General features: G+C 52.3%; 1 protein-coding gene across 1 annotated transcript in view; it reads right to left on the reverse strand.

The window, feature by feature from the left end:
- Nucleotides 1–494: 494 nt before the first annotated feature.
- Nucleotides 495–23,145, reverse strand: part of TMPRSS9 (transmembrane serine protease 9) — a 57,796-nt gene continuing 35,145 nt past the window's right edge. The window contains exons 6-19 of the mRNA XM_055547565.1: nt 22,847–22,888; nt 18,829–18,942; nt 16,921–17,092; nt 12,347–12,621; nt 10,617–10,753; nt 9,580–9,898; nt 8,468–8,639; nt 7,731–8,002; nt 7,040–7,176; nt 4,531–4,927; nt 2,361–2,532; nt 1,439–1,704; nt 1,181–1,317; nt 495–730 (exon numbers count right to left, since the gene is read on the reverse strand). Coding sequence (XP_055403540.1) covers nt 569–730; nt 1,181–1,317; nt 1,439–1,704; nt 2,361–2,532; nt 4,531–4,927; nt 7,040–7,176; nt 7,731–8,002; nt 8,468–8,639; nt 9,580–9,898; nt 10,617–10,753; nt 12,347–12,621; nt 16,921–17,092; nt 18,829–18,942; nt 22,847–22,888 — 2,774 coding nt within the window. The 3' untranslated portion in view covers nt 495–568. The remainder of the gene's footprint in view (nt 731–1,180; nt 1,318–1,438; nt 1,705–2,360; nt 2,533–4,530; nt 4,928–7,039; nt 7,177–7,730; nt 8,003–8,467; nt 8,640–9,579; nt 9,899–10,616; nt 10,754–12,346; nt 12,622–16,920; nt 17,093–18,828; nt 18,943–22,846; nt 22,889–23,145) is intronic.

Here is a 23,145-nt window from a genome sequence, read left to right on the forward strand (position 1 = left end):
TTCCTCAGGGTGGGGGCTGGAGGGGTGAGAGCAAAGACCCAGGGCAGCTCTGGCAGGTCAGGCAGCCGCATGCCTGAGCACAGAATCGGGGTTTGGACCTGTGGTTGTGGCCAGGCTCCTTCTATACTCTGACCTCCTGGAGACAGATCACTGAGGGAGGAAGGGTATGTTGGGGGGACCCTGTGTGTCTTCCCTGCTGGGGTCTTTGTGGGGACTGGTGTCAGCACCCCTCCCCTTCTTTCCCCAGTGACCCTGGGCTCCCAGGTGACAGGGGGTGTTGTTCATGTAAAGGGGAGCCTGCAGACAAGGCTGCCCAGAGGCTGAGGGTGGGCCTCTCCCTGGAAGGCCCCCATCCCTCCCCCTCTAGGCCCTGTGTGAGGGGTGGGCAGTTGGTCATTGCTGTGACACGGAGGTGCCGGGCCAGCAGGCTACAGACGAGGGGCTGTGTTTATTGGAACAAAATATGCAATTCAACTGCACCCCCCGTTACCCACACCACCACCCCCACACACCGCCCCACCCCGCCACCTCCTCGACTCTGGTCCAGGTCTGGGCAGCCACGTGGTGGTCACTCCTGGATGTTCTGCCCGATCCAGCCTCTGACAGCAGCCACCCGGGTGTACACGCCTGGGAACTGGGGCCGCCCACAGCCATAACCCCAGCTGGTGACCCCAGTTAGCACCCAGCGGCCGGAGGGCTCCCTGCAGGCCAGGGGTCCCCCAGCGTCACCCTGAGGAGGGGGGAGAGGAAAGTTACTCAGAGCGGGCAGTACTTCCCCCACAGCAGCCAAGGGTGGGCTGGCCTGACCTCCGTGACCCCAGGTAAGTTGTAGTCCTCGCCCCTGGGAGAGCCTCACTGCCATCTGAGAAATGGGTTCAGTGCTCAGGTGAGCTTTCATCCGGCTGGCAGACATTGGTGGACACCTGCCTGGTGGGCCTGGAGAAGACACGGCCTCTGCCCCACTGCTCTTGACCCCTCTACCTGACTGGGGGAAGATGCCGTGGGATGGAACCCGGCTCTCTAGAGGTGTCCGCCAAGGCGGGGTTCAGGGGAAACTCCAGGAGAGCAGAAAGGTGCTCTGTTTGAGGAAGTGCACTGGAGGTGGGGCGGGCAGCTGAGGGGCTTTGTGTCGTGAGGGTGGGGCCCCGGGGACCCCCGGTTCAGTTGCACAGTCACTCACCGAGCAGCTGTCCACGCCTCCCTGCGGGAAGCCGGCGCACAGCATGCGGCTGCTGATCTGTACCGGGTAGAAGCGGCGGCAGGTCTGCTCGCTGAGGAGGCGCACGGCCGCCTTCTGCAGTTGCCTGGCCATCGAGCCTGCAGGCGAGCAACAAGACGGGACTTGGTATGGCTGTGTGCCCACTCGGTACCACAGGGATCCCCAGTGGGGGTCTGGGCGGGATCCTTCCCAATGCCCCGGAGGGGCGGCTGCACCTACCTCCCTCGCGCACGGAGCCCCAGCCTGTGATGACGCAGCGCGAGCCGTCGGGGGGCCGCGGGGCGGGCTCAGGCAGGCAGATGGGCCGCACCAGGCGGCTGCGGCGTACTGGCCCCGCCAGCTCGAGCAGTGCCACGTCGTAGTCGAGCGTGTAGAGGTTGTAGAAGGGGTGCTTGTGGATGCGTGCCACACGCTCCAGCTGCCCGTCAGCGCCACTCAGGAACGGCGTGCCCAGGAAGGCTGCCCACTGCTTGGGGTCCCCGTAGCTGTGGGATGTGAAGGATAGGCGTCCGCCCGGGCCCCCACGCCCCTGCCCTATCGGGGGCTCCCCTGCACCCGTGGCCGGCACCTGACCTCAGTTGAGTGTTCCTTTTCCCTAGAATTGGGGGGGGGGGGGGGGAGGATGAGGGGCCACCAGGCACTGAGGTGACACTACACGCTGTGTCCATTTCCGCCTAATGTTGGGGCTCTGGTGGCTGGAGGACCCCCTGTCCCACCTCCCAACCGCTCCGACCTCGGCACTGTGAGGCGCATCCTGAGATGGGTGTTTCCATGGAAGGCAGGAACCCTGGCCGGCCCTCCTCCTGGGCACCCTGCCAGGAAGGGGAACCTCCTCTCACCTTGGAGGACCTTTAGGGTGGTGCCGGTCCAAGCCAGTTGGGCTGGGGATGAAAGTGTCTCACTGCCCCCAGAGATCTGGCCGGAGGCCCCCCGCACCCCTGCATTTAGTGGGGGCTGGACTCACCCCTTGCAGCCAGGTTTGGGGTGGTGGGTAGGCAGGGAAGGTTTGCGCGAAGGAGGGGCCCAGGGCTGTGGGTGTGGGGAAAGGGCGTTCCGGGCGAAGGCGGAGGCGCCACGCTCTGAATTTTCAGGGGCTGGGATTGGTGAACCACCGACGTGGGCCAGGACCTTCGGGACTCACACGTCGAAGCAGTGCGCCGCCGACAGCAGCCACCTCTCCGCCACCAGCACAGCCCCGCAGCGGTGCTCCCGCCGCCGCAGCCACAGGCTCACCTGCCACGGCCACTCCCCGCGGCCCGCAGCGCTGCCGCCCACGATCCGGGTCAGCGCCGCAGCCGGCGCCAGGCCGCAGTCTGCAAAAGAGGCAGGTGCTCGCTGGTCGGAGGGCCCGCGCCTCCTCCATGCCAACTGTCCCGCCCCACCATGGAGCCCTGCCTGGCTGTGCTAGGGCGGAGGAGTGGGGTGGGAGACCCACCTCAGGAAAACGCCCCACCCACGGGACACTGGGCCTGGTCCTACCAGTGCCTCTTCTGGTCCCAGATGTTTGAAATGCATTTGTTTCCAGTACCCTTAGCCTTGGCGCTGCACCTCCCCAGCTGGGGCTCCGTGCCAGGATCCCCTCCCATCCCAACTCCTCTCAGGCAGCCTTCAGTCCCCAGGAGTCCAGTTCCCTGCTGCTCCCAAGCCCTCGCACACCCAGTGGCTTCCCAGGAGGCCCTGCCTGTCTTCCTGGATGCCGGCAATGGGCTCTTTACCCGAGTCCCAGTGACCTGGGGTCCTTCCCAGGGTGTCCCCCATCCTGTGGACCCCCCCACCCCCAGCACAAGCTGCACCCTCAGAACAAGAGAGTAGGAAGAAATGGGTGGTTGCAGGGGGTGCTGCAGGGCCCCCATCACCAGCTGAAGGGATGCTCAGGTTACACATCTGATTCTGTCCCCACCACCCAGCTGTTTCCCCTGCCCCCCTCAGCAGATACAGAGGCTGCAGGGAGCAGAAGGGCTCAGTGCCCACACCTGGAGGTGGCGACAGAGGGGGGCCACCACCTTGGCCCACCTGACCCCATCTGGAGCTTGCCTGAGACCAGGAGCCCTGGAGAATTCGGCTGAAGCTGCACCCCTCTCCTGGAAACACTACCCCCATGTAGAACAATATGTGCCATTTCAGGGCTCCCTCCACCTCCCAGCCCCATGGTAAGAACTGTAGCTATTGGAAAATTTCCTAGGCGTCACAGGGCTGGAGACCAGACCCAGCCGCAGGGTTAACAGGACACAGTGTTTTTCTGAGGGCACGCTGCAGCTCTGCAGTGTCAACACCCTCCTCTGAGCAGGCTGCGGAGTCGCAGCCAGCAGAGGTCCCCTTGGATCCAGAGGAATCAAACAGACTCTGACCTGATTCGCAGGGGCTCTGGGCTCGACGTCCCACCTGTCTTAACCTTGTGGTCCCTGAGTGGGGGCCAGGAGGCACGGGGTGCAGATACCCCCACCACATACACACACACACGTGGTCTGCTTGGCTCTGGGCTCACTCCAGCATGCCCAGCACCTGCTCTGTCCCCACACGCCACAGCGCTGGCCTCTCCTCTGGTGAGTCTCTCCATGGTTCTTTGGGGGTGGGGCCTGCCTTGTAGTGAGTCCATAAACCTGACTTTGTGGGTGCAGGTCTATGTCTGGGGACTCAGGCCACCTGGGCTCTGTGAATGTTGGGGGTGGCGGAAGTGGGGACAGGCCCCATTCTCTCCCTAAGCCTGGGACACTGCCTCTGGCATCTGGTTCAGCCATAGAAAATTGCCTACAGTTGATGGGGCTTTAATTTTTGACCCACAAACACAGCAGTTTCATATGTTTCTGATTAATATTTAATAATGTCCCAGACAAGCCCAGGGCCACGTTCTCTGTCATGACATCTTCGGCCACTTACTGCCGAGTTGTCCCCACTTAGACCCTAACGGGAGCCTGTGGGACTGGCCATTAACATGTGCATCTGCAGAGTCGGGGCCACAATGGGTTGACTTCTCTCCCCTCCGAAATTCCTAAGTGGAAGCCCTGACCCCCAGGATGAGACTGTTTGGAGATGATTACAGTAAAATGAGGTTATTAATAATAGGGTGGGCCCTAATCTGGTACAACTGGGGTCCTTATAATAGGGGGTTAGGACATAGACACCCACAGAGGGGAGACCACCTGAGGACGGGGGAGAAGGCAGCCACCTGCCCACACTGCCATCTCCGACCCCAGCTTCCAGCACCGGGAGACGACAAACATTTTAGGCCCCCAGCTGAGTCGCAGTGATACAGCCCCATGACAGACACAATAACCCGCCACCCACAGGCGCCACTCCATCCCCCCAGGTACCTGGTAGCTGGGCGCCCACCGTGGTCTTCGGAGCGGGGGGCAGGGGTGTCTGGCCCCTAGGGGTGGAGGTCACAGCGGCGGTGGTCCTGTCGGCAGGTTGACTGGTCACCCTGCTGGTGGCCTGGGGAGTGGGTGTGCTGGCCGTGACTCCCGGGACTGTGAGGCCTGCTGTCGTCCTGGTGGCGTGACTGCTGGTGGGCATCCTCGTGGTGGGCAGCGGGGCCGTGGGGAGCGAGTGGGAGGACATGGTGGCCAGGATCCAGCCCTTGAGCCGGGTGATGCGGGTGTACACGCCCGGCTTCTTGACCTGCGCACAGCCGATGCCCCAACTCACGATCCCAGCCAGGTAAAACACACCGGGTGTCTCCTCACAGGCCAGGGGTCCCCCAGAGTCACCCTGGAAAGGAAGGCAAAGGGCTGGCTGAGCACCCAGCGTCCTCACTGTGGAGGTGCTGCCAGGCCCTCCCACATGCCCACTAGTGCAGCGGCTCCTCAGTGGAGCCTGCCTCACACCCATGCAGGGCTGCGGGACCTTGTGTGACCTGGAGCAGGTCACCCCTCTGAGCTGAGATGGCTCTTACTTTTGCCTTGGCAACAAAACATCAGAAAACCCTGAAGAAAAAACAGCCCTCATAAGAAATAATACAAAGTGGGGAAAAGAGGCAAGTGGTGCTGGGAAAGCTGGACAACCACATGTAAATCAATGAAGTTAGAACACACCCTCACTCCCTACACGAAAATAAATTGAAAATGGCTTAAAGACTTAAGAGTAAGACATGACACCATAAAACTCCTAGAAGAGTTAAACATAGGAAAAATGTAAATCTTACCAATGTTTTCTCAGGTCAATCTCCCAAGGCAAGAGAAATAAAAGCAAAATTAAACAAATGGGATCTAATCACACTTAAAAAGCTTTTGCACAGTGAAGCATAAAATGAAAAACAACCTACAGAATGGGAGAGAATATTTGCAAGCGATGCAACTGACAAGGGCTTAATCTCCAAAATACACAAACTCAGTACTACAAAATAACCCCATCAAAAAATGGGCAGAACACCTACATAGACATTTGCCCAAAGAAGACAAATGGCCAATAAGAACATGAAAAGATGTTCAACATCATAATTACTAGAGAAATGGAGATCAAAACTACAATGGAAAAAGTGAAAAAAACAATGAAGTATCACCTCACACTAGTCAGGATGGCCATCATATTTTTAAAAAATCTCCAGATAATAACATGCTGGAAAGGATGTGGAGAAAAAGAAACCCTCTTACACTGTTGCTGAGAGTAATTAACCAGCCACTGTGAACAGTAGGGAGGGTCCTTAAAAAATGAGAGTCGCCATATGATGTAGCAGTCCCATTCCTGGACAATATCTACAGGAAAGGCGAAAAATCTAACTGGAAAACGATACATGCACCCCAAAGTTCATAGCAGCACTGTTCACAATAGCCAAGACATGTAAGCAACCTAAATGTCCACTGGCAGGACCGGGTAAAGAAGATGTGGTACGTATATACAATCGACTATTACTCAACCACAAAAAAGAATGAAATCGTGCCATTTTGCAGCAACATGCATGGACGTAGAGATGATCATACTAAGTGAGATGAGTCAGACGAATATCATGTATCACTTATATGTGGAATCTAAAATATGACACAAGTTACAAAAACAGACTCTCAGAGAATATACTTGTGGTTGCCAGAGGGGAAGGGTCAGGGAGGGATTAACAGATATACACTACTAAATAGAAAACAGATTACGGATTTACTGTATAGTGTGGGGAACTATATTCAGTATTTTCAAATTATGATGGAAAAGAATATGAAAAGTATATGCATATATAACTGAGTCGCTTTGCTGTATATCAGAAACCAACACATTGTAAATCAACTATACTCCAGTAAAATGATTTTAAAGCATCATGTTTGCTGTAGGTTTCTGTTGTATTTCAGATGCTTTTCTTCTGATTTTGAAGATGATCCTATTTCTCTTCTTCAAAGTACAAATGCATTGAATAACATTGACGGAGTCTCCTGTGTGGAGCTGAGATTTTTGAGATCGACTCACCTTGGTTGTGATGTTTTTCCTTATAATACCCTAGTGAATTGAATTTGCTTTTTGTTAGGCTTTTTTGTGTCTATGCTTCTAAGTAACACTGGTCTGTGAATTTTTTTTGTCTTTCTTTATATTTTTTTATATTTATTTTGCCACATCGCGTGGTTTCTGGAATCTCAGTTCCCTAACCAGGGACTGAGCCCCAGGCCAGGACGTTCCCTGGACTTCTTTTCCCTGTAAGTGTCCCTGGCCCTGATTGCGTGGTCTAGCTAGCTTTTTATGTTCTGGATCCAATTGGTTTCCTCTTAAAAATGGGTCACCCACATGTCAGGTGTGACAGGGTGGTCATTTACATACCCATGTATTCTTAGTTACATGTGCTAGGCAGCCTTTTAAATCAGGACTTGTCACGGTCCCTCTCAGCCAGGTCCCTCCTGAACTCACCTGGCAGGAGTCCACTTTGCCCTCCAGGAAGCCCGCGCAGATCATCCTGTCCGTGAGCGAGAAGTTGTAGAGGGCACTACATGCCTTGTGGTCTATGATGCCCACGGACGCCTGCTGCAGGAGGTCAGGCTTGGTGGCTGCCAAGACAAGGAGCACCCACCCAGGGCCACTTACAGAGGGCTCACTGTTAAGCGAGGGCTTCGCTCTGACCACAACTGCACCCACCCAGAGGGAGGCATGGAGGCTCGTGTCCTCGCAGGGACGTGTGTTAAGTCACATAGCGAGACAGAGGTAGACCCCAGAGCCCAAGAACCTCACCATGGCCCACAAGCGGGTTCCCTAGCACCGTGGGTGCCCTGCAGCGGGGCTACTCAGATTTCAAAGGAGGCATTAACTCTAGGTGGGGGGCTATGCATGGTATAACAAGGGTCCCCCAACTTTTTTCCACAAAGAGCCACACAGTAGATACAGTCCACTTTATGGGCCAGTCTCCATGGAGACCACTCAGCTCTGCTTTTGCTGCCCCAGGGCGCCATCTATGAGTGAGTGGGTGTGGCTATGTGCCAAATAAAACTATAAAATAAAAATCAGCTGCCTTAGGCCGGAGTTTGAAACCCTGAGGTAGTGGAAAGGTGAGTGGTCTGCAAGCAGGGGGATCAGAGCCCCAGGCCAGGGGGTATGGGGAGCTCACCGTTGCCCTCCTGCGTGTTGCCCCACCCGGAGATCACACACTTGCGGCCCACAGGGAACTTCTGGATGGCCAGCGGCAGGCAGACGGGCTGCACATACTTGTTGAAGACCAAAGGCCTGGCCAGCTCCAGCACAGCCACATCGAAGTCCAGGATGCTGGGGTTGTACTGGGGGTGCAGCACCACCCGCCTGAGCCCCACCTTCACGGGGCTCCCGCCAACGCCCGACAGGGACGCGGTGCCCAGCTGAGCCCGCACCAGCTCCACCTTCGTGCTGCCAGGAAGGGGCCGCTTAGACTCCCCGCCCCCACCTCTGCAGCCCCCAGGGCACCAGGCAGAGCTGGGGGACCCAGGCCCTGGGGAGGGTGAGGCAGGGAGCCCCCTGATCCCGGGCCTCATTTCCTTCTGGGACAAGAAAGTGTGAGAGGCCCCCACGGCTTTGTGACCATCAGAGGTCAATGCTGCCGCCTTTGAGCAAAGGGGAGGGGCCTGTCCCCTCAAATACTTGGCCCCTGTGTCCCCTACAGACAAGGCTCCTCCCAGAAGCTGCTCCCCAGAGCCCCCTACTTCTTCATGCTGTCCCCAACCACCTCACCCCATCTGCATCTAGATGTGAGCCTGGTAGGGAGGGGAGGCCGCTCCCCTCGCCAGCCCTCGGTCCTGAGTGGCCTCTGAGCACGTGGGGATTTGATGGTGGGGGACCTGCCCAGTGGTATCGGGGGAGTCAAAGGGGCCTTACTGGTTGAAGCAGTGGGCGGCAGACAGCAGCCAGCGGTCCCCCACCACGGTGGCTCCGCAGAAGTGCCGCGAGCCCTCCTTCAGGCTGACCTGCCAGGGCACCTCCCCCAAGGAGGCCCCAAGCCCCCCCACGATCCGAGTGGGCTTCTCCAGCGCTGGCCTGGCCCCACACTCTGCAGGGACAAGACAGGAGGGTCCAGGCACCTCAGCCTGCTGGCGTCGGGACCACCCTGGTTCCAGGAGGGCCCCGGGTCTCTGGCTGGGAAGTGGAGCATCACACAGATGAAGAAACTGAGACTTAAGGAGCCCTAAGTGCTTGTCCAGCGGGGGATGTGGGTGAGAAGAGAAGGCAAGGTCGTAAAGGCCCCGGCCCCACCAGCCTCAGCGCAGCAGACACACATCTGCAGCCCCTACAGCACAACCCAGGGGCTCAATGGACAGAGCTGGTTATACGGGGCTGGGGGCAGGGCAGGCGCAGGCGGCATTTAAATGAGACAGAGTTTGGATTGGTTCTCAGTCTCTCAGGTCTGTGGGACCATAAAGAGGGGCATTGGGATCCTGGACGTGGGTCCTTGGAAACCACATGGTCAAGACAGGTGGAGAGTGCATATGCTGCCTGTGGATGCCATGTCTGTGATAGTCTCAACTCAGCTTCTCTCTGACCCTGCCCACCCCCACATTGGTCACTGGCCCCCTGCTGAACCTTCAGGATATTCTGAGTACACTCTCCTGGACGGCCTGAGTTTTGCTGATACTCAGTGACATCTGACTCTGCAACCCCATGGACTGTATGTAGCCCACCAGGCTCCTCTGTCCATGGGATTCTCCAGGCAAGAATACTGGAGTGGGTTGCCATTTCCTTCTCCAGGGGATTTTCCCAACCCAGGGATTGAACCCAGGTCTCTTGCATTGCAGGCGGATTCTTTACTGCTGAGCTACCAGCGAATCGGGAAGTAAATGTGAAGGCTGATCACATTCCTTTGCCCATGCACTTGACAGACATCACCAATCAATTACCCATCTCTTCCCCAGAGTGCTTCAGAAAGCCAGTACCAAATCCATCCGACCCTGTGCAGAGCAGACACACATTGCTGCTGTCTCCCCAGAAAATACCTTGTGGCTTAGAAGCGGTGGCCAAGTCGAGAGGCATAGTGCTAGGGGCCAGTGTGGGTTTGGTGAGGGTGTCAGTCACCAGGCTCTTGGGGCTGGTGGGCGAGGCAGTGCTGAGAGTGGTGGAGGCAAGAGCCACTGTGGGGGCTGGAGGCTTGCTTGCAGCAGCGATGGTCTCCAGGATCCAGTCCCGCAGACTGGTCACTCGGGCGTAGACCCCTGGACGCTGGGCTTCTGCACAGCCGATTCCCCAGCTCACGATGCCAGCCAGGAAGAACCTGCCAGAAGACTCCTCGCAGACCAGGGGGCCCCCCGAGTCACCCTGGGAGACAGAGGCACACCCTCAGGAGGGGTTGGGGCTCCCCGGCCACATCTGGCCCCAGATCCAGAGCTACAAGTCATAGGGGGAGCCCTGGTTGCGGGATGTGTTTCCTCACAAGCTGAAAACTCACATCTCAGAACCTCAGTCTCCGCCTCAAAAAATACAATAGGACACTCGGACTCTGGATCTCTAAGGCCTCTTTCAGTTCTACCACTGGCAGTTAAAAACCCAGCCCATATAAACAATATCCCCATCTCTCCTTAGCCCCATAGATCTTGGATAATATCACCAGTGGCTTAGGAACCTCCAGTCATCTCACGGGCAGCCATGGCATCCTCCTGTCTTGCTTTCCTTTGCCTCCTCCTCACACCCAGCTCACCGTGCCCTCTTACGTCCTTAAACACAAGCACTCTCCTGCTATTTCCCGACGTTTTCTCCAGTCTCCACTCTCATGTGGCAACCAGAGCTAATTAGCAGCCTTTCCCCACCCACCAGGCCTTTGAAAGGACAGCAAAGATACAAACTAAAAAGGAAACCCACAGCCATGTGACCAACCCAGCAGAGGGTCTTGGTGGTGGACCAGAGACAGAAGACCCCCCTCCCAACTTCTGGGAGAGGGGAGCCTTGGGTGGGAGGATGAGGGGCTGTTCCCAGGACCTCAGGGGCTGGTGGGGCGTCCCCTGGGGCCCCTGGCCCCTTTCCCAGGTGCTGGGCTCACCTGGCAGGAATCCACCTTCCCGTCCAGGTAGCCAGCACACACCATCCTGTCGGTGAGTGAGTGGCCGTATAGGCTGGTGCACAGGGCATGGTCCAGCAGCTCCACAGTGGCCTTCTGCAGCATTTCTGGCTTGACCACTGCTCGGGACGGAGAGAGATGAGGGGGGAGCACCCCAGGACCCCGGCAGTCCACACCCTTGAGCTGGGAGCCTGAGCTTGTTTCCCCACCCCGTGCGGTCGACCTGCTGCAGCCCCAGCTCAGAAAGGAGCCAGGCCCACCAGTGCCCACTGACTACCCTCCTAGCCTGGACATCTCAAGACTAGGTTCCTCCCTCCTCTCCCCAAACCTACCCACCCTGAGCTCCCACTTCCCTGCTGGAAACTTTTCTTAGCCTGGCAGTAGCCCTATCTTGACTAAACATTAAACCAAATTAGGTAGCCTTCCCTCAAACCCTCCAGGGCATTTCCCTACCCCCAGCTGAACCTGAATGCCCAAGCCTGGACCACCTATCCTGGCTACCCCAGGCCCTTTGCACATGCCATTCCAGCTGCCTACAAGGCTTGTCCCTGTGGAATCTGTCTGCCTTCTTCCTTTCATCTCCTATTTTAAATTGCAGCCCTCTGCCCCTGCATCCCTGCCTGATTTTACTCCACTTGGTACGTCACCATCTGTCACTTTTCTTGTTTACTATCTACTGCCCCTGAAATTGTGCCGTCCAACACAATAGCCACTGGCCTCGTAAGGCTATTTAAATGCAGACTGAAGCTCATCATGATGAAATGAAACGGAGAATTCAGTATCTCAGTCACGCCAACCCTGGTCATGGGGCTTCTGACTCCCTTAGTGGATGGCACAGACATGGCGGGTGTCTGCCACTGACAGAAGTTCCAGCAGGCAGTGCCAGCCTGGACTGGGGGCTCCGTGTGGGCAGGGGTCTCTCTCTGAATGGCCTGCTGCCCAACCCCTGGAATAAGGATGCCTGGTCTTATATTAGGCGCCACCATCTCAGGCCCTTTCCTAAAGATGTCCCTGACCCCAACTCCTTTTTCTTGTTTCCTTCCTAGCACCTCTCACCATCAATCACAGTTGATCTAACGTGGTTACCCCTACACTGATAGTGAACCTGCCCCACCCTCCCAGGGCCAGGCTCCCCTGAGACCCTGGTCACAGCCAATCCACACATAACCTCACGACAGTTCGTGTGTTTCTGTTTAGAGACACCTCACTTATCCTGTGTTGTTGATTCACTAACAGGGAGCTCACAGTCCATAGCACAGCGCTATAACCCTCGCCTGAACAAAGCTCATTGAATACGTGGATTTCTTCCCTATGAGACACATCCCAGCCTTCCTGCGCTTAGGACCCTAGTCAGCACGTCAGCTCTATGCTTGGGGCCTGTTTAGATTTGGTCAAACTTGCCACAGAAAGCACGAAAATGAAAGAAAAAAAAAAAACCATGGTGGTGAATAGACCAGAAAAAGGACACCAGTTTCCAGTCTCAGCAGAGCCAAGAAGGCAGGGAGTCACCAAGCTCCGCCACCTCATTGGGAAGATTCCGCACATTGTGGATGACCACAGTCCCCTACAAGTGTCCACCTGGGGGGGACAGATGCATTTTCGCAAGTGGGCGAATTTGCAAATACAGAACTCGCAGCTAACCAGGCCAGACCGTGTGATGTTTGCTTGGTCGTACTGTGCTGGCAGCCTAGCTGCGGGAGGTGGGTGCTTACAGAAGTTCTCCTTGAGGTAGCCCCAGCCTGAGATGAGGCACTTCTTCCTTGGTGGGAAGATGTGCGAGGCGGCCGGCAGGCACACGGGCTGCACGTGCCGGCTGAAGGGCAGGGGTCTGCCCAGCTCCAGCACTGCCACGTCGAAGTCAGCTGTGTCCGAGTTGTAGGATGGGTGTGTGATGATCCGGGCCACGTGGGCCCGCACGGTGCTGGCCTCTGAGCCGCTGAGGTAGGTGGTGCCCACATAAGCCACCCACTCCGGGGAGTCCTGGAATCTGCGGGGCAGACAGATCCTGGCTCAGAGGCCCACCAAGGCTGGAGCCGGGGGGTAGGGGTGGGGTGGGAAGGGTGGGGAGGGGAGCGGGGCACTTACCCAGGAGGCAGGTGCCCCCAAACTCAGCCATGGAAACTGATGGGAATGTTTTCCATAAAACATTGGCAAAAATCAGAACGAATGCACAAAAATTAAAACACGGTGCATGATTTATCAACATTTTAAACAAAGACAGGATCCACAGGGCCGGGATTAGGGTGAGGAGAGGGAGGCACTGAACGAGGACTGGGCACTAGATGATACCGTGTAGCCATTTAAACTTCCTCGGGTGTGATGGTATATGTGTATTCGAGACTGTTTTTTAGTTGCTCAAATGTGCTAGGGTGCCTCAGAGGTGATGCATTATGATGTTTTCTACTTAATTTCAAACTGCTTGGCAAGGATATGTATGTATGAAGACGTGTGGGGGGTATAGATTATAGATACAGCCAGATGGAGAGAGTGAGAGAGAAAGAGAATATGGTGAAATAGTAACAACTTTTGAAATCAGGTACAGTAAATCCCCTACATACAAATCTTCAAGCTGGGAACTTTCAAAGGTGTGAACGTGCCCCTGTATGCCAGCTGTTGTACTTTTCAAGGGACTGTAAGATTAAAAATGTTTTCTTTATGCTTTATGTTTGCTTTTTATGTATTATTTGTATAAAGAATATCATAAACCTATTACAGTACAGTAGCATATAACCGACTGTGTTAGCTGGGTGCCTAGGCTGACTTTGTTCGACTTACAAACTGGACTAATGAATGTGTTCTCAATACGGAACTCATTTGTATGTAGGGGACTTACTGTACAGGCATATAGGTATCTGTTGTACTATTTTTCCATCTTTTCTATTGAAATATTTTCATAATAAAATGATGAGAGGAATGAAATTTAAAATGATAAAAAGAAAACAACTCTTCTTGACCTGAATGTCATTGCTTATGTGACCTGTGTCCCCCAGATAGTCTTCCCGGGGCCAGAGCCAGGTTACCCTGGGAATTAGCGACCCCCTGACCAGGGCAATTCTCAGGCAGTGGTTTCCCAGGGAAGTCCACATTGCCTGTTGCCCTGCCCTCTCCCCAAGGACTCCTCAGATGGAAACAACCAACTAGCAATGCCTGGCACAGCCAGAGCCTTCCAGAACCTTCCCCTACCTTTGGCTAGCTCCGTTCTGATTGGCCACTCTGGTTTGTAAAGATTCTGACCATCTTCAACAACAACCAGAAACGACCCAATTCAAAACTGGGCAAAGAACCTCAACAGACATTGCTCCAAAGAAGACACACAAATGGCCGATAAGCACATGAAAAGATGCCCAGCATCACTGATCATTAGGGGAATGCACGTCAAAACCACAGTGAGAGGTGAGAGGAAGGTTCAAGATGGAGGGGACATAAGCATGCCTGTGGCTGATTCATGCTGATGTATGGCAGAAACCAACACAATAGCGTAAAGCAATTATCTTCCGATTTAAAAGAAATTAATTTTAAAAACCACGATAAGACGCCACTTCACAGCCACTAGGATGGCCATTATTAAACAAATAGGGACTTCCCTTGTGGTTCAGTGGTTAGGACTCTGCACTTTCAAAGCAGGGGACATGGGTTCAGTCCCTGGTTGGGGAACTAAGATCCTGCATGCCAAGTGGCCAAAAAACATAAACAAAAAACAAAACAAGCAAACAAAGTAACAAGTAATGGCAAGGCTGTGGAGAAATGGGGAGCTCCACCAAGATGACACAGCAGAGACCCTGAGCTCATCTCCTCTCAGGAGCACACCCAAATGACAACTCTCTGCAGAACAGCCATCAACGGAAAAGACTGAAGCCTGCCAGCAAAGATCTCCTGCAACTAAAGACGCTGAGAAGGAGACACAGCGAGACGAGGAGAGGCAGCTTCATGACACAGTCAAACCCCATGCCCCCAGGTGCGCGGCCCACAAGCTGGAGAATAACTGCTTTGCAGAGGTTCCCCCACCAGAGCGAGAGGGCTGAGCACATCAGGCCCCCTGGTCCAGGGGTCCAACACTTTTTTAAGAGGAGTCCCCAGAGCTTCTGTCTTTGGAGGCTGGTGGAGCTTAACTGCAGGAGCCCTCACAGGACGGAGGAGACGGAGGGTTCATCCTTAAAGGGCTCACAGAGAACCCTAGATGCACTGGGACCCAGGGCAGAAGCTGTAATTCGATAGAAGCCTGGGCCAGACCTGCCTTCTGGACTCTGAGGGTCTCCTGGGGAGGTGGGGGTGGCAGCTGTGGGGTCACCCTGGGGGCATAGACAACAGTGAGGGGCATACTGGGGAATATCCAGCCACGTTAACACTGATGTTAGTGAAGCTACCTTGGCTCTTTGCCTCAAGACCTGGCCCTGCCCAACGGCCCACAGGTGCCAGGTGGTGGGATACCCAAAGCCAGGCAGCTACCCAACCCGCGGCGGGGGGGCGGGTGGCACACAGCCCACCTATTGGCAAATAGGCTGCCTCGAGACCTCCCCACCTCCAACCCCATAGCCACCCGTAGACACAGCCCTGCCAACCAGCGGACCAAGACCACAGAAAACCTGCTAGACCAGCCTCACCCACTAGGGGGATGACACCGTGAGTGCCAAGTTGCTCCAGTCGGGTCCAACCCCATGGACTGTAGCCCACAAGGCTCCTCTGTCCATGATGTGTCTCAGGCAAGAATACTGGAGTGGGTTGCCATGCCCTCCTCCAGGGGATCTTCCTGACCCAGGGATCAAACCTGCGTCTCCTGTGGCTCCTGCACTGCAGGCAGATTCTTTACCACTGAGCCACTGGGAAAGCCCTTAGGTGGCAGACATCAGATGCAAGAAGACCATGACCCACAAGGCACGCCGGACCCTGCCCTGGGACCAGGCCCAAGCCCTGCCCACAAGCAAGCCAGTGCAACCTCTGGGACACTCTGGAACCCAAACCTGACTGTGGATGGAACCAGCCCCCTTGCCCCACCCCCAATAATGATCTGACACCAGCTCTGGGATCCCCGGGCCCTGCAGCCAGACTCCAGGAACCAGCTCTGCCTGCCAGTAGTCTGGCACCAACCCCAGGACCTGGCTTCACCTGCCAGTGGGTGGACAACAACCCCACTTCAGTCTTCAGGATCCGGACTCCACCCGCCAGTCAGCAGTCAGCACTAGCCCCAGGCCCCCTAGGATCCCACAACTAGATTGCTCGTGACCAGGACCCACTAAACAGCAGCCCGCAGCACCCACACAAGGCAGTGCCCGGTGGCCAGCCAAGCCCACCAGACCACCCACATAGTCACCCGCTTTTACAACAAATGTTAAAGGAACTTCTCAAGGATGTGGAAACCTTGGAACCCTTGCACACGGCTGCTGGGGATGGAAATCGGTGCAGCCTCTGTGGAGAACAGGATGGAGGCTCCTCAAAGGAGAAAGCACAGAACCAGCATATGAGCCTGCAATCCTACCTCTGGATTTATACCCAAAGGAACTGAAAGTAGCGACCCAGATACTCTCACACCACATTTGTAGCAGCATTATTCACAACAGCCAAAAGGCAGGAGAACCCCAAGTGTCCATCGATGGATAAATGAACAGACATGTCCAACAACACACTGGAATATTATTTAACCAAAAAAGGAAAGAACTGACACCTGCTGCAACCTGGATAAACCTTGAGGACGCGATGCTCAGTGAGAGAAGCCAGACACAGAAGAACAAACACTGATCCCACTCACAGGGGGTCCTAGAGGAGTCAGAGCCACAGAAACAGGAGGTAGATGGCGGGGCCAGGGGCTGGGGCGGGGGGTGGGGAGTCAGTATGGATATTTTGTTGTTGTTGTTGGTTGGTTCTTATTTTTTGGCCATCTGGCCTGCTGGATCCTAGTTCCCCAACCAGAGATTGAACCTGAGTGTCCCCAGTGTTGGAAGCGTGGAGTCTTAACCACTGGACCACCAGGGAAGTCCCTGGGTTAGTGTTTAAAGGGACAGCGTTTCAATTTGGAAAGATGAGAAAGTTTCGGAAATGGATGGTGGGGATGATTACATGGCAGACAATGTGAATGTACTTAATGCCACTGAGCTATGCACTTGAAATGGTAAATTTGTGTTATGTATATTTTGCCACAATTAAAATACATTCAGATTTAACAAAAAGAAAAGAGAAGGAAAGAAAACAGCGAGTTCCAAGGACACTCCCAGGGTAGTGGAGTTCCCAGAGTGGAAGGAAGATGGGATACAGGAGCAGGGTGGGCTCTGAGCCTGCAGGGACGTGGACTCACTCGTTGAAGCAGTGGGCAGCGGACACCAGCCACCTGGCGCTGATGATGGCGGCCCCACAGAAGTGTTCGTTGTTTTCACGGAGGCTGACTTGCCAAGGGAACTCCCCTGGGGATGCTTCCACACCACCCACAATCCTGCCAGCTGTCTTCCAGCCAGGCTGCAAGCCACAGTCTGCAAGACAGAGATCACCAACCAGGACCCCCAGAAGGCAGGATTGCAGTTGCACAGGGGCCATCCTGGCACATCTGTCTCCAGTCTCTCATCCCCACGGTCCCCACGTTCAGATGTCAAAGATCTGAACCAGCAAACCACCAGATTCTGGGAGACCACATGGAACAGATTCTCTCTCACAGCCTCAGAAGGAACTGGCCCTGCTGACTCCTTCATCTCAGCCTTCTAGCCTCCAGAGCGGGGAGAGAGTAAATTCCTGCTGTCTCATCCACTCAGCCTGAGGTCCTTTGTTTTGGCAGATCCAAGACAATCATACACTAAACTCAGCTATATGAGTGCTACGTACCAATGTGACCAACCCCTAACACTAAACCCTGGACACCAAGACTTGGGTGAGCTCCCCCGGGTTGGAAATACTTTGTGTGTGATGCCACATATGCTTCTGGGCAAATTGGTTAAGCACTGTCCACCTGACTCCACTGGCAGAGGCTGAATGGAAGCTTGCTTGAGCTTTGTCTCTCCTGGACTCTGCACTTTTCTTTGCTGACTTTCAGCTGTATCCTTTCACGTAAGAAGGTATAACCACGCATACAGCAGCTTTACCAAGTCCTGTGCGTACCTCCAGTGAATCACTGAGTCTGAGGGGGTTGCGGGGACTCCTGACCACACCTGCCAATTTCAACCAGCCTCTATATTATCTTCCACATCCAGGCACCAGACACTGTGAATGTGTTCCTCACCATGTATTTTGAAAGTTTCAAAGTCTTTATATGTCCATCTTTTCATAGGATGCCATATCTGTTTATTTATTCTCCTTTTATGTCCTTCAGCAACATTTTCTAATTCTATTTAATTGCTATTATAGACATGACACGTTTATTTTGTGTTCCTATTGATCAGGTGGCACAGTGGGAAAGAATCTTCCTGCCAAAGCAGGAGATATGAGAGATATAGGTTCAATCCCTGGGTCAGGAAGATCCCCTGGAGGAGGAAACAGCAACCTACTCCAGTATTCTTGCCTGGGAAATCCCATGGGCAGAGGAGCCTGGCAGGCTACAGTCCGTGGGGTCACAAAAAATCAAACACGACTGAGCACATGTTGATCAACAATGAGATTTTTTCCATTATATCTTCTAACCTGTTCTTACTTGTATAAAGACAAGCAATAACTTTTTTATGTGCTAGGATTTATCTCCCCCTCATTGTTGAACTGTCTTATTTTTCCAATCTCCTTTTAGTCAATATATTGATTCATTTAGATAATCATATCCAAATTTTGATAGTTTTCCCTCTTCCTTTCCAATACTTATACCACTGTTCCTGCCTTATCGCATGGGCTAGCATTGTTAGAAAAATGTTGACTACTCTTACGACATTTCAACTGTAATTTTCCCTTGCTCAGATCCTTTTGGTGACTCCCCACTATGTACAGGACAGACCTCCAGTTCCTGGTATTCGAGGCTTCCCACAGTTTGACCAGGACCTCTTATCAGCCTGATATCTTCCCTTCTCACCCACACACCTCGAGCTCTCCCTCCTCTGCTTCCTGCTCACGTTTCTTGTCATATCACAGGTGCAGTCCTGTGGGTCTGGCATTCCCTTTCTCTGCCCAGCTCCAGTGAATGCCAGACCCACAGGACTGCATGTGATGGGCACAGTGGGCCAGAGCACAGAGCCAGCAGCTGACCCTGGAAAGGCAATGTGGCCTGTGGGCCAGTTCAGACAGGCAGACTGACCGCAGTGGGCCTCGTCGGAGCCGTCGGAGCAGTCCGCTGTGTCGTCACACTCTGGGTTCACCTTGGTCACACACTGGCTGTTCCCGCAGGAAAAGGCATTCCCTGGACAGCGGCCTGAGGGCAGACAAGAACCAGGTACTTGACCTCACGCCATCTCTCCTGTCTGCACAGAGATTTCTCTCTCCAGGCAGAAACTCCAGAGCAGGAAAAACATCACTTCTCTGCTTTCTTTTCACTGAATCTTTCTGAAACAATCTTCTCAGAGTGAGTACAGACACGTAACACACCAGAATGCCAGTCAGCACCCGGGCCGGCTGTGCAACCCAAGCATAATGCCCCATGTGTGCACTTGTACATTTCTACCATCCATTTTTTAAAAAAAGAAATAGGTGAAATTGATTTTTTAAATTGTAGTAGAGTACATATAACATAAAATTTGTCACTGAAGTGTAGGTTCACATTTAGGGTCAGTCATTCTCTGCAGGGTTGGGGGCCATCCTGGGCACTGTGGGGTGGAGAGCTTCACCAGCCCACCACCTCTGGATGCCAGGAGCCCCCCAGCCGTCACGACTACAAACGTACCCAGACATCATCAAGTGTCCCCTGGGGGCAGGACCACCCCTAGTTGGGAACCATTGATGTAAGGCTGGATAAATGTAAAAGAATCCACCTGCCAACGCAGGAGATGCAAGAGACATGGGTTCAATCCCTGGGACAGGGAGATCCTCTGGAGAAGGAAATGGCAACCCACTCAGGTATTCTTGCCTGGGAAATCCCATGGACAAAGGAGGCTGGTGGGCTACAGTCCGTGAAGTCACAAAGAGGTGGACACTGTTCTAACACATGTTGTGAGCCAGCTGGGAGGGCAGTCATCAGAATATTTAAAGCAGTGAAATTCTAGGTGGTCCATACTCTTTCCCCCCCTCAAAACTGTTTGCTGTCTTTTAACAAAAACATTACATCACTTTAAAAAATATAATGCCTTCTTCTAATTATGCTTAACTCTGAACAATTAAAAGTGCCTCATTTTTTTAAATCCTTTGCTCACACAGGACCATGACTCCATCTCTCCCATAAAAGGCTAGTGCACACAACTAGCATTTACTGTGTTTGAGGGATTTCCTTTGTGTGCCTTAAAGAAGCTTCAGGAAACCTCTCTTGGTGTTTGCAAACAGAAAATTGGGCAGAGGGCAAGGGGCTGAAAAAACATACTTGATTTTTTAAAATTGAAGTACAGTTGATTTATAAGCAGGACAAAGGCTAACAGAGTTTTGCCAAGAGAATGCACTGATCATAGCGAACACCTCTTCCAACAACACAAGAGATGATTCCACACATGGACATCACCAGATGGTCAATACTGAAATCAGATTGATTATATTCTTTGCAGCCAAAGATGGAGAAGCTCTATATAGTCAGCAAAAAAAAAAAAAAAAAAAAAAACCAGAGACCAGGAGCTGACTGTGGCTGAGATCATGAACTCCTTATTGCAAAATTCAGACTTAAATTGAAGAAAGTAGGGAAAACCACTGGGCCATTCAGGTATGACCTAAATCAAATCCCTTATGATTATACAGTGGAAGTGACAAATAGATTCAAGGGATTAGATCTGATAGAGTGCCTGAAGAACTATGGATGGAGATTCGTAACATTGTACAGGTGGTGGTGATCAAAACCATCTCCAAGAAAAAGAAATCCAAAAAGGCAAAATGGTTGTCTGAGGAGGACTTACAAATAGATGAGAAGAGAAGACAAGTGAAAAGCAAAGGACAAAGGGAAAAATATACCCATTTAAATGCCGAGTTCCAGAGAATAGTAAGGGGCGATAAGAAAGCTTTTGTGAGTGAACAATGCAAAGAAACAGAGGAAAACAATAGAATGGGAAAGACTAGAGATCTCTTCAGGAAAATTAGAGATACCAAGAGAAGCAGAAGATATTAAGAAGAGGTGGCAAGAACACAGAAAAACTATACACAAAAGATCTTAATGACCTGGATAACCACAATTGTGTGGTCACTTACCTAGAGCATCGCAGAGTGTGAAGTCAAGTGGGCCTAAGGAAGCATCACTACGATCAAAGCTAGTGGAGGTGACGGAATTCCAGCTGAGCTATTTCAAATCCTAAAAGATGCTGCTGTTAAAGTGCTGCACTCAATATGCCAGCAAATTTGGAAAACTCAGCAGTGGCCAAAGGACTGGAAAAGGGCAGTTTTTATTCCAATCTCAAAGAAGAATGTTCAAACTATGGCACAATTGCACTCATTTCACATGCTAGCAAAGTAATATTCAAAATCCTCCTAGCTAGGCTTCAACAGTATGTGAACTGTGAACTTCCAGATGTTTAAACTGAATTTAGAAATGGCAGAGAACCCAGAGATCAAATTGCCAACATCCACTGGGTCATAGAAAAAACTAGAGAATTCCAGAAAAATATCTACTTCTGCTTCATTGACTATGCTAAAGCTTGTGGCTGTGTAGGTCACAAAAAAAACTGTGGAAATTTCTTAAACAGATGGGAATACCAGAACACTTTACCTGCCTCCTGAAAAACCTGTATGCAGGTCAAGAAGCAACAGGTAGAACTGGACATGGAACAACAGACTGGTTCAAAATTGGGCAAGGAGTATGTCCAGGCTGTATATTGTCACTCTGCTTATTTAATTTACATGTAGAGTACATCTTGTAAAATGCCGGGCTAGACGAATCACAAGCTGGAATCAAGATTGTTGGGAGAAATATCAATAACCTCAGATATGCAGATGACACCACCCTAATGGCAGAAAGTGAAGAGGAATTAAACAGCTTCTTGATGAAGGTGAAAGAGGAGAGTGAAAAAGCTGGCTTATAACTCAACATTCAAAAAACAAAGATCATGGCATCCAGTTCCATCACTTCATGGCAAATAGATAGGGAAACAATAGAAGCAGTGACAGATTCTATTTTCTTGGGCTCCAAAATCACTGTAGACGGTGACTGCAGCCATGAAATTAAAAGACGCTTGCTCCTTGGAAGAAAAGCGATGACAAACCTAGACAGCGTATTAAAAAGCAGAGACATTACTTTGCCTACAAAGGTCCATATAGTCAAAGCTATGGATTTTCCAGTAGTCATGAATAGATGTGAGAACTGGAAAATAAAAAAGGCTGAACGCTGAAGAACTGATGCCTTCGAACTGTGGTGCTGGAGGACTTTTGAGAATCACTTGGACATTTAGAAGATCCAACCCATCAATCCTAAAGGAAATCAACCCTGAATACTCATTGAAAGGACTGATGCTGAAGTTGAAGCTCCAATACTTTGGCCAAATGATGCAGAGAGTCGACTCACTGGAAAAGATCATAATGTTGGGAAAGATTGAAGGCTGGAGGAGAAGGGGATGACAGAGGATGAGACGGTTGGATGGCTCAATGGACATGAATTTGAGCAAACTCCTGGAGATAGTGGACAGGGAAGCCTGGCATGCTGCTGTCCATGGGGTCGCAAAGAGTCAGACACAACTGAGCGACTGAACAACAGCAATAGTTGATTTACAATGTGTTCAATTCTGCTGTGTAGCAAAGTGATTCAGTTATACATGTATATGTTCTTTTTCATGTTCTTTTCCATTAGGTTTTGTCTCAGGACATTGAATATATTAATAGTTCCCTGTGCTATACAGGACTTCACTGTTTATCCATCCTATATATAACAGTTTGCATCTGCTAATCCCAAACCCATAATCCTTCCCTCCCTGACCCTCCTCCATCTTGGCAAGCCCAGATCTGTTCTCAATATTGTGAGTCTGTTCTGTAGATAAGTTTGTTGTAACATCTTTTAAATTCCACATATAAGTGATATCATATGGTATTTGTCTTTCTCTGCCTGACTTACTTCTAGTATGAGAATCTCTAGGTCCATCCAGGTTGCTGCAAATGGCATTATTTCATTCTTTTTTATGGCTGAGTAGTATTCCATTGTGTATATGTGTACATGTGTGGTGTAAACACCACATTTTCTTTATCATTTCATCAAAACATACCTGATTTTAAGTCTCTTTCTGTCAGCGGCCCCTTCTGGCCTCCTGCAGCAAAATGAAAAGATAAAAGAGTATTTAGCAAGTGGCGAATTTCTTTGACAACATCATATTGCAAAGCAGGGAACTGCACTGTCCACCTGGGAGCCACTTAAATTCTAACTTAACTCAACTGAGATAAAGTCAGATCAAATATTCCGTTCCTCATAATAAGAGCACAACAGCCGCATGGGGCAGGTGGCTGCCAGAGTGGATGATGTGGACCTGAAACAATTTCATCTGTGCAGAAATCTCTCTCAGCTCTG

The sequence above is a fragment of the Bubalus kerabau genome, chromosome 1 (genome assembly GCF_029407905.1).
Source record: "Bubalus kerabau isolate K-KA32 ecotype Philippines breed swamp buffalo chromosome 1, PCC_UOA_SB_1v2, whole genome shotgun sequence".
Lineage (NCBI taxonomy): Eukaryota > Metazoa > Chordata > Mammalia > Artiodactyla > Bovidae > Bubalus > Bubalus kerabau.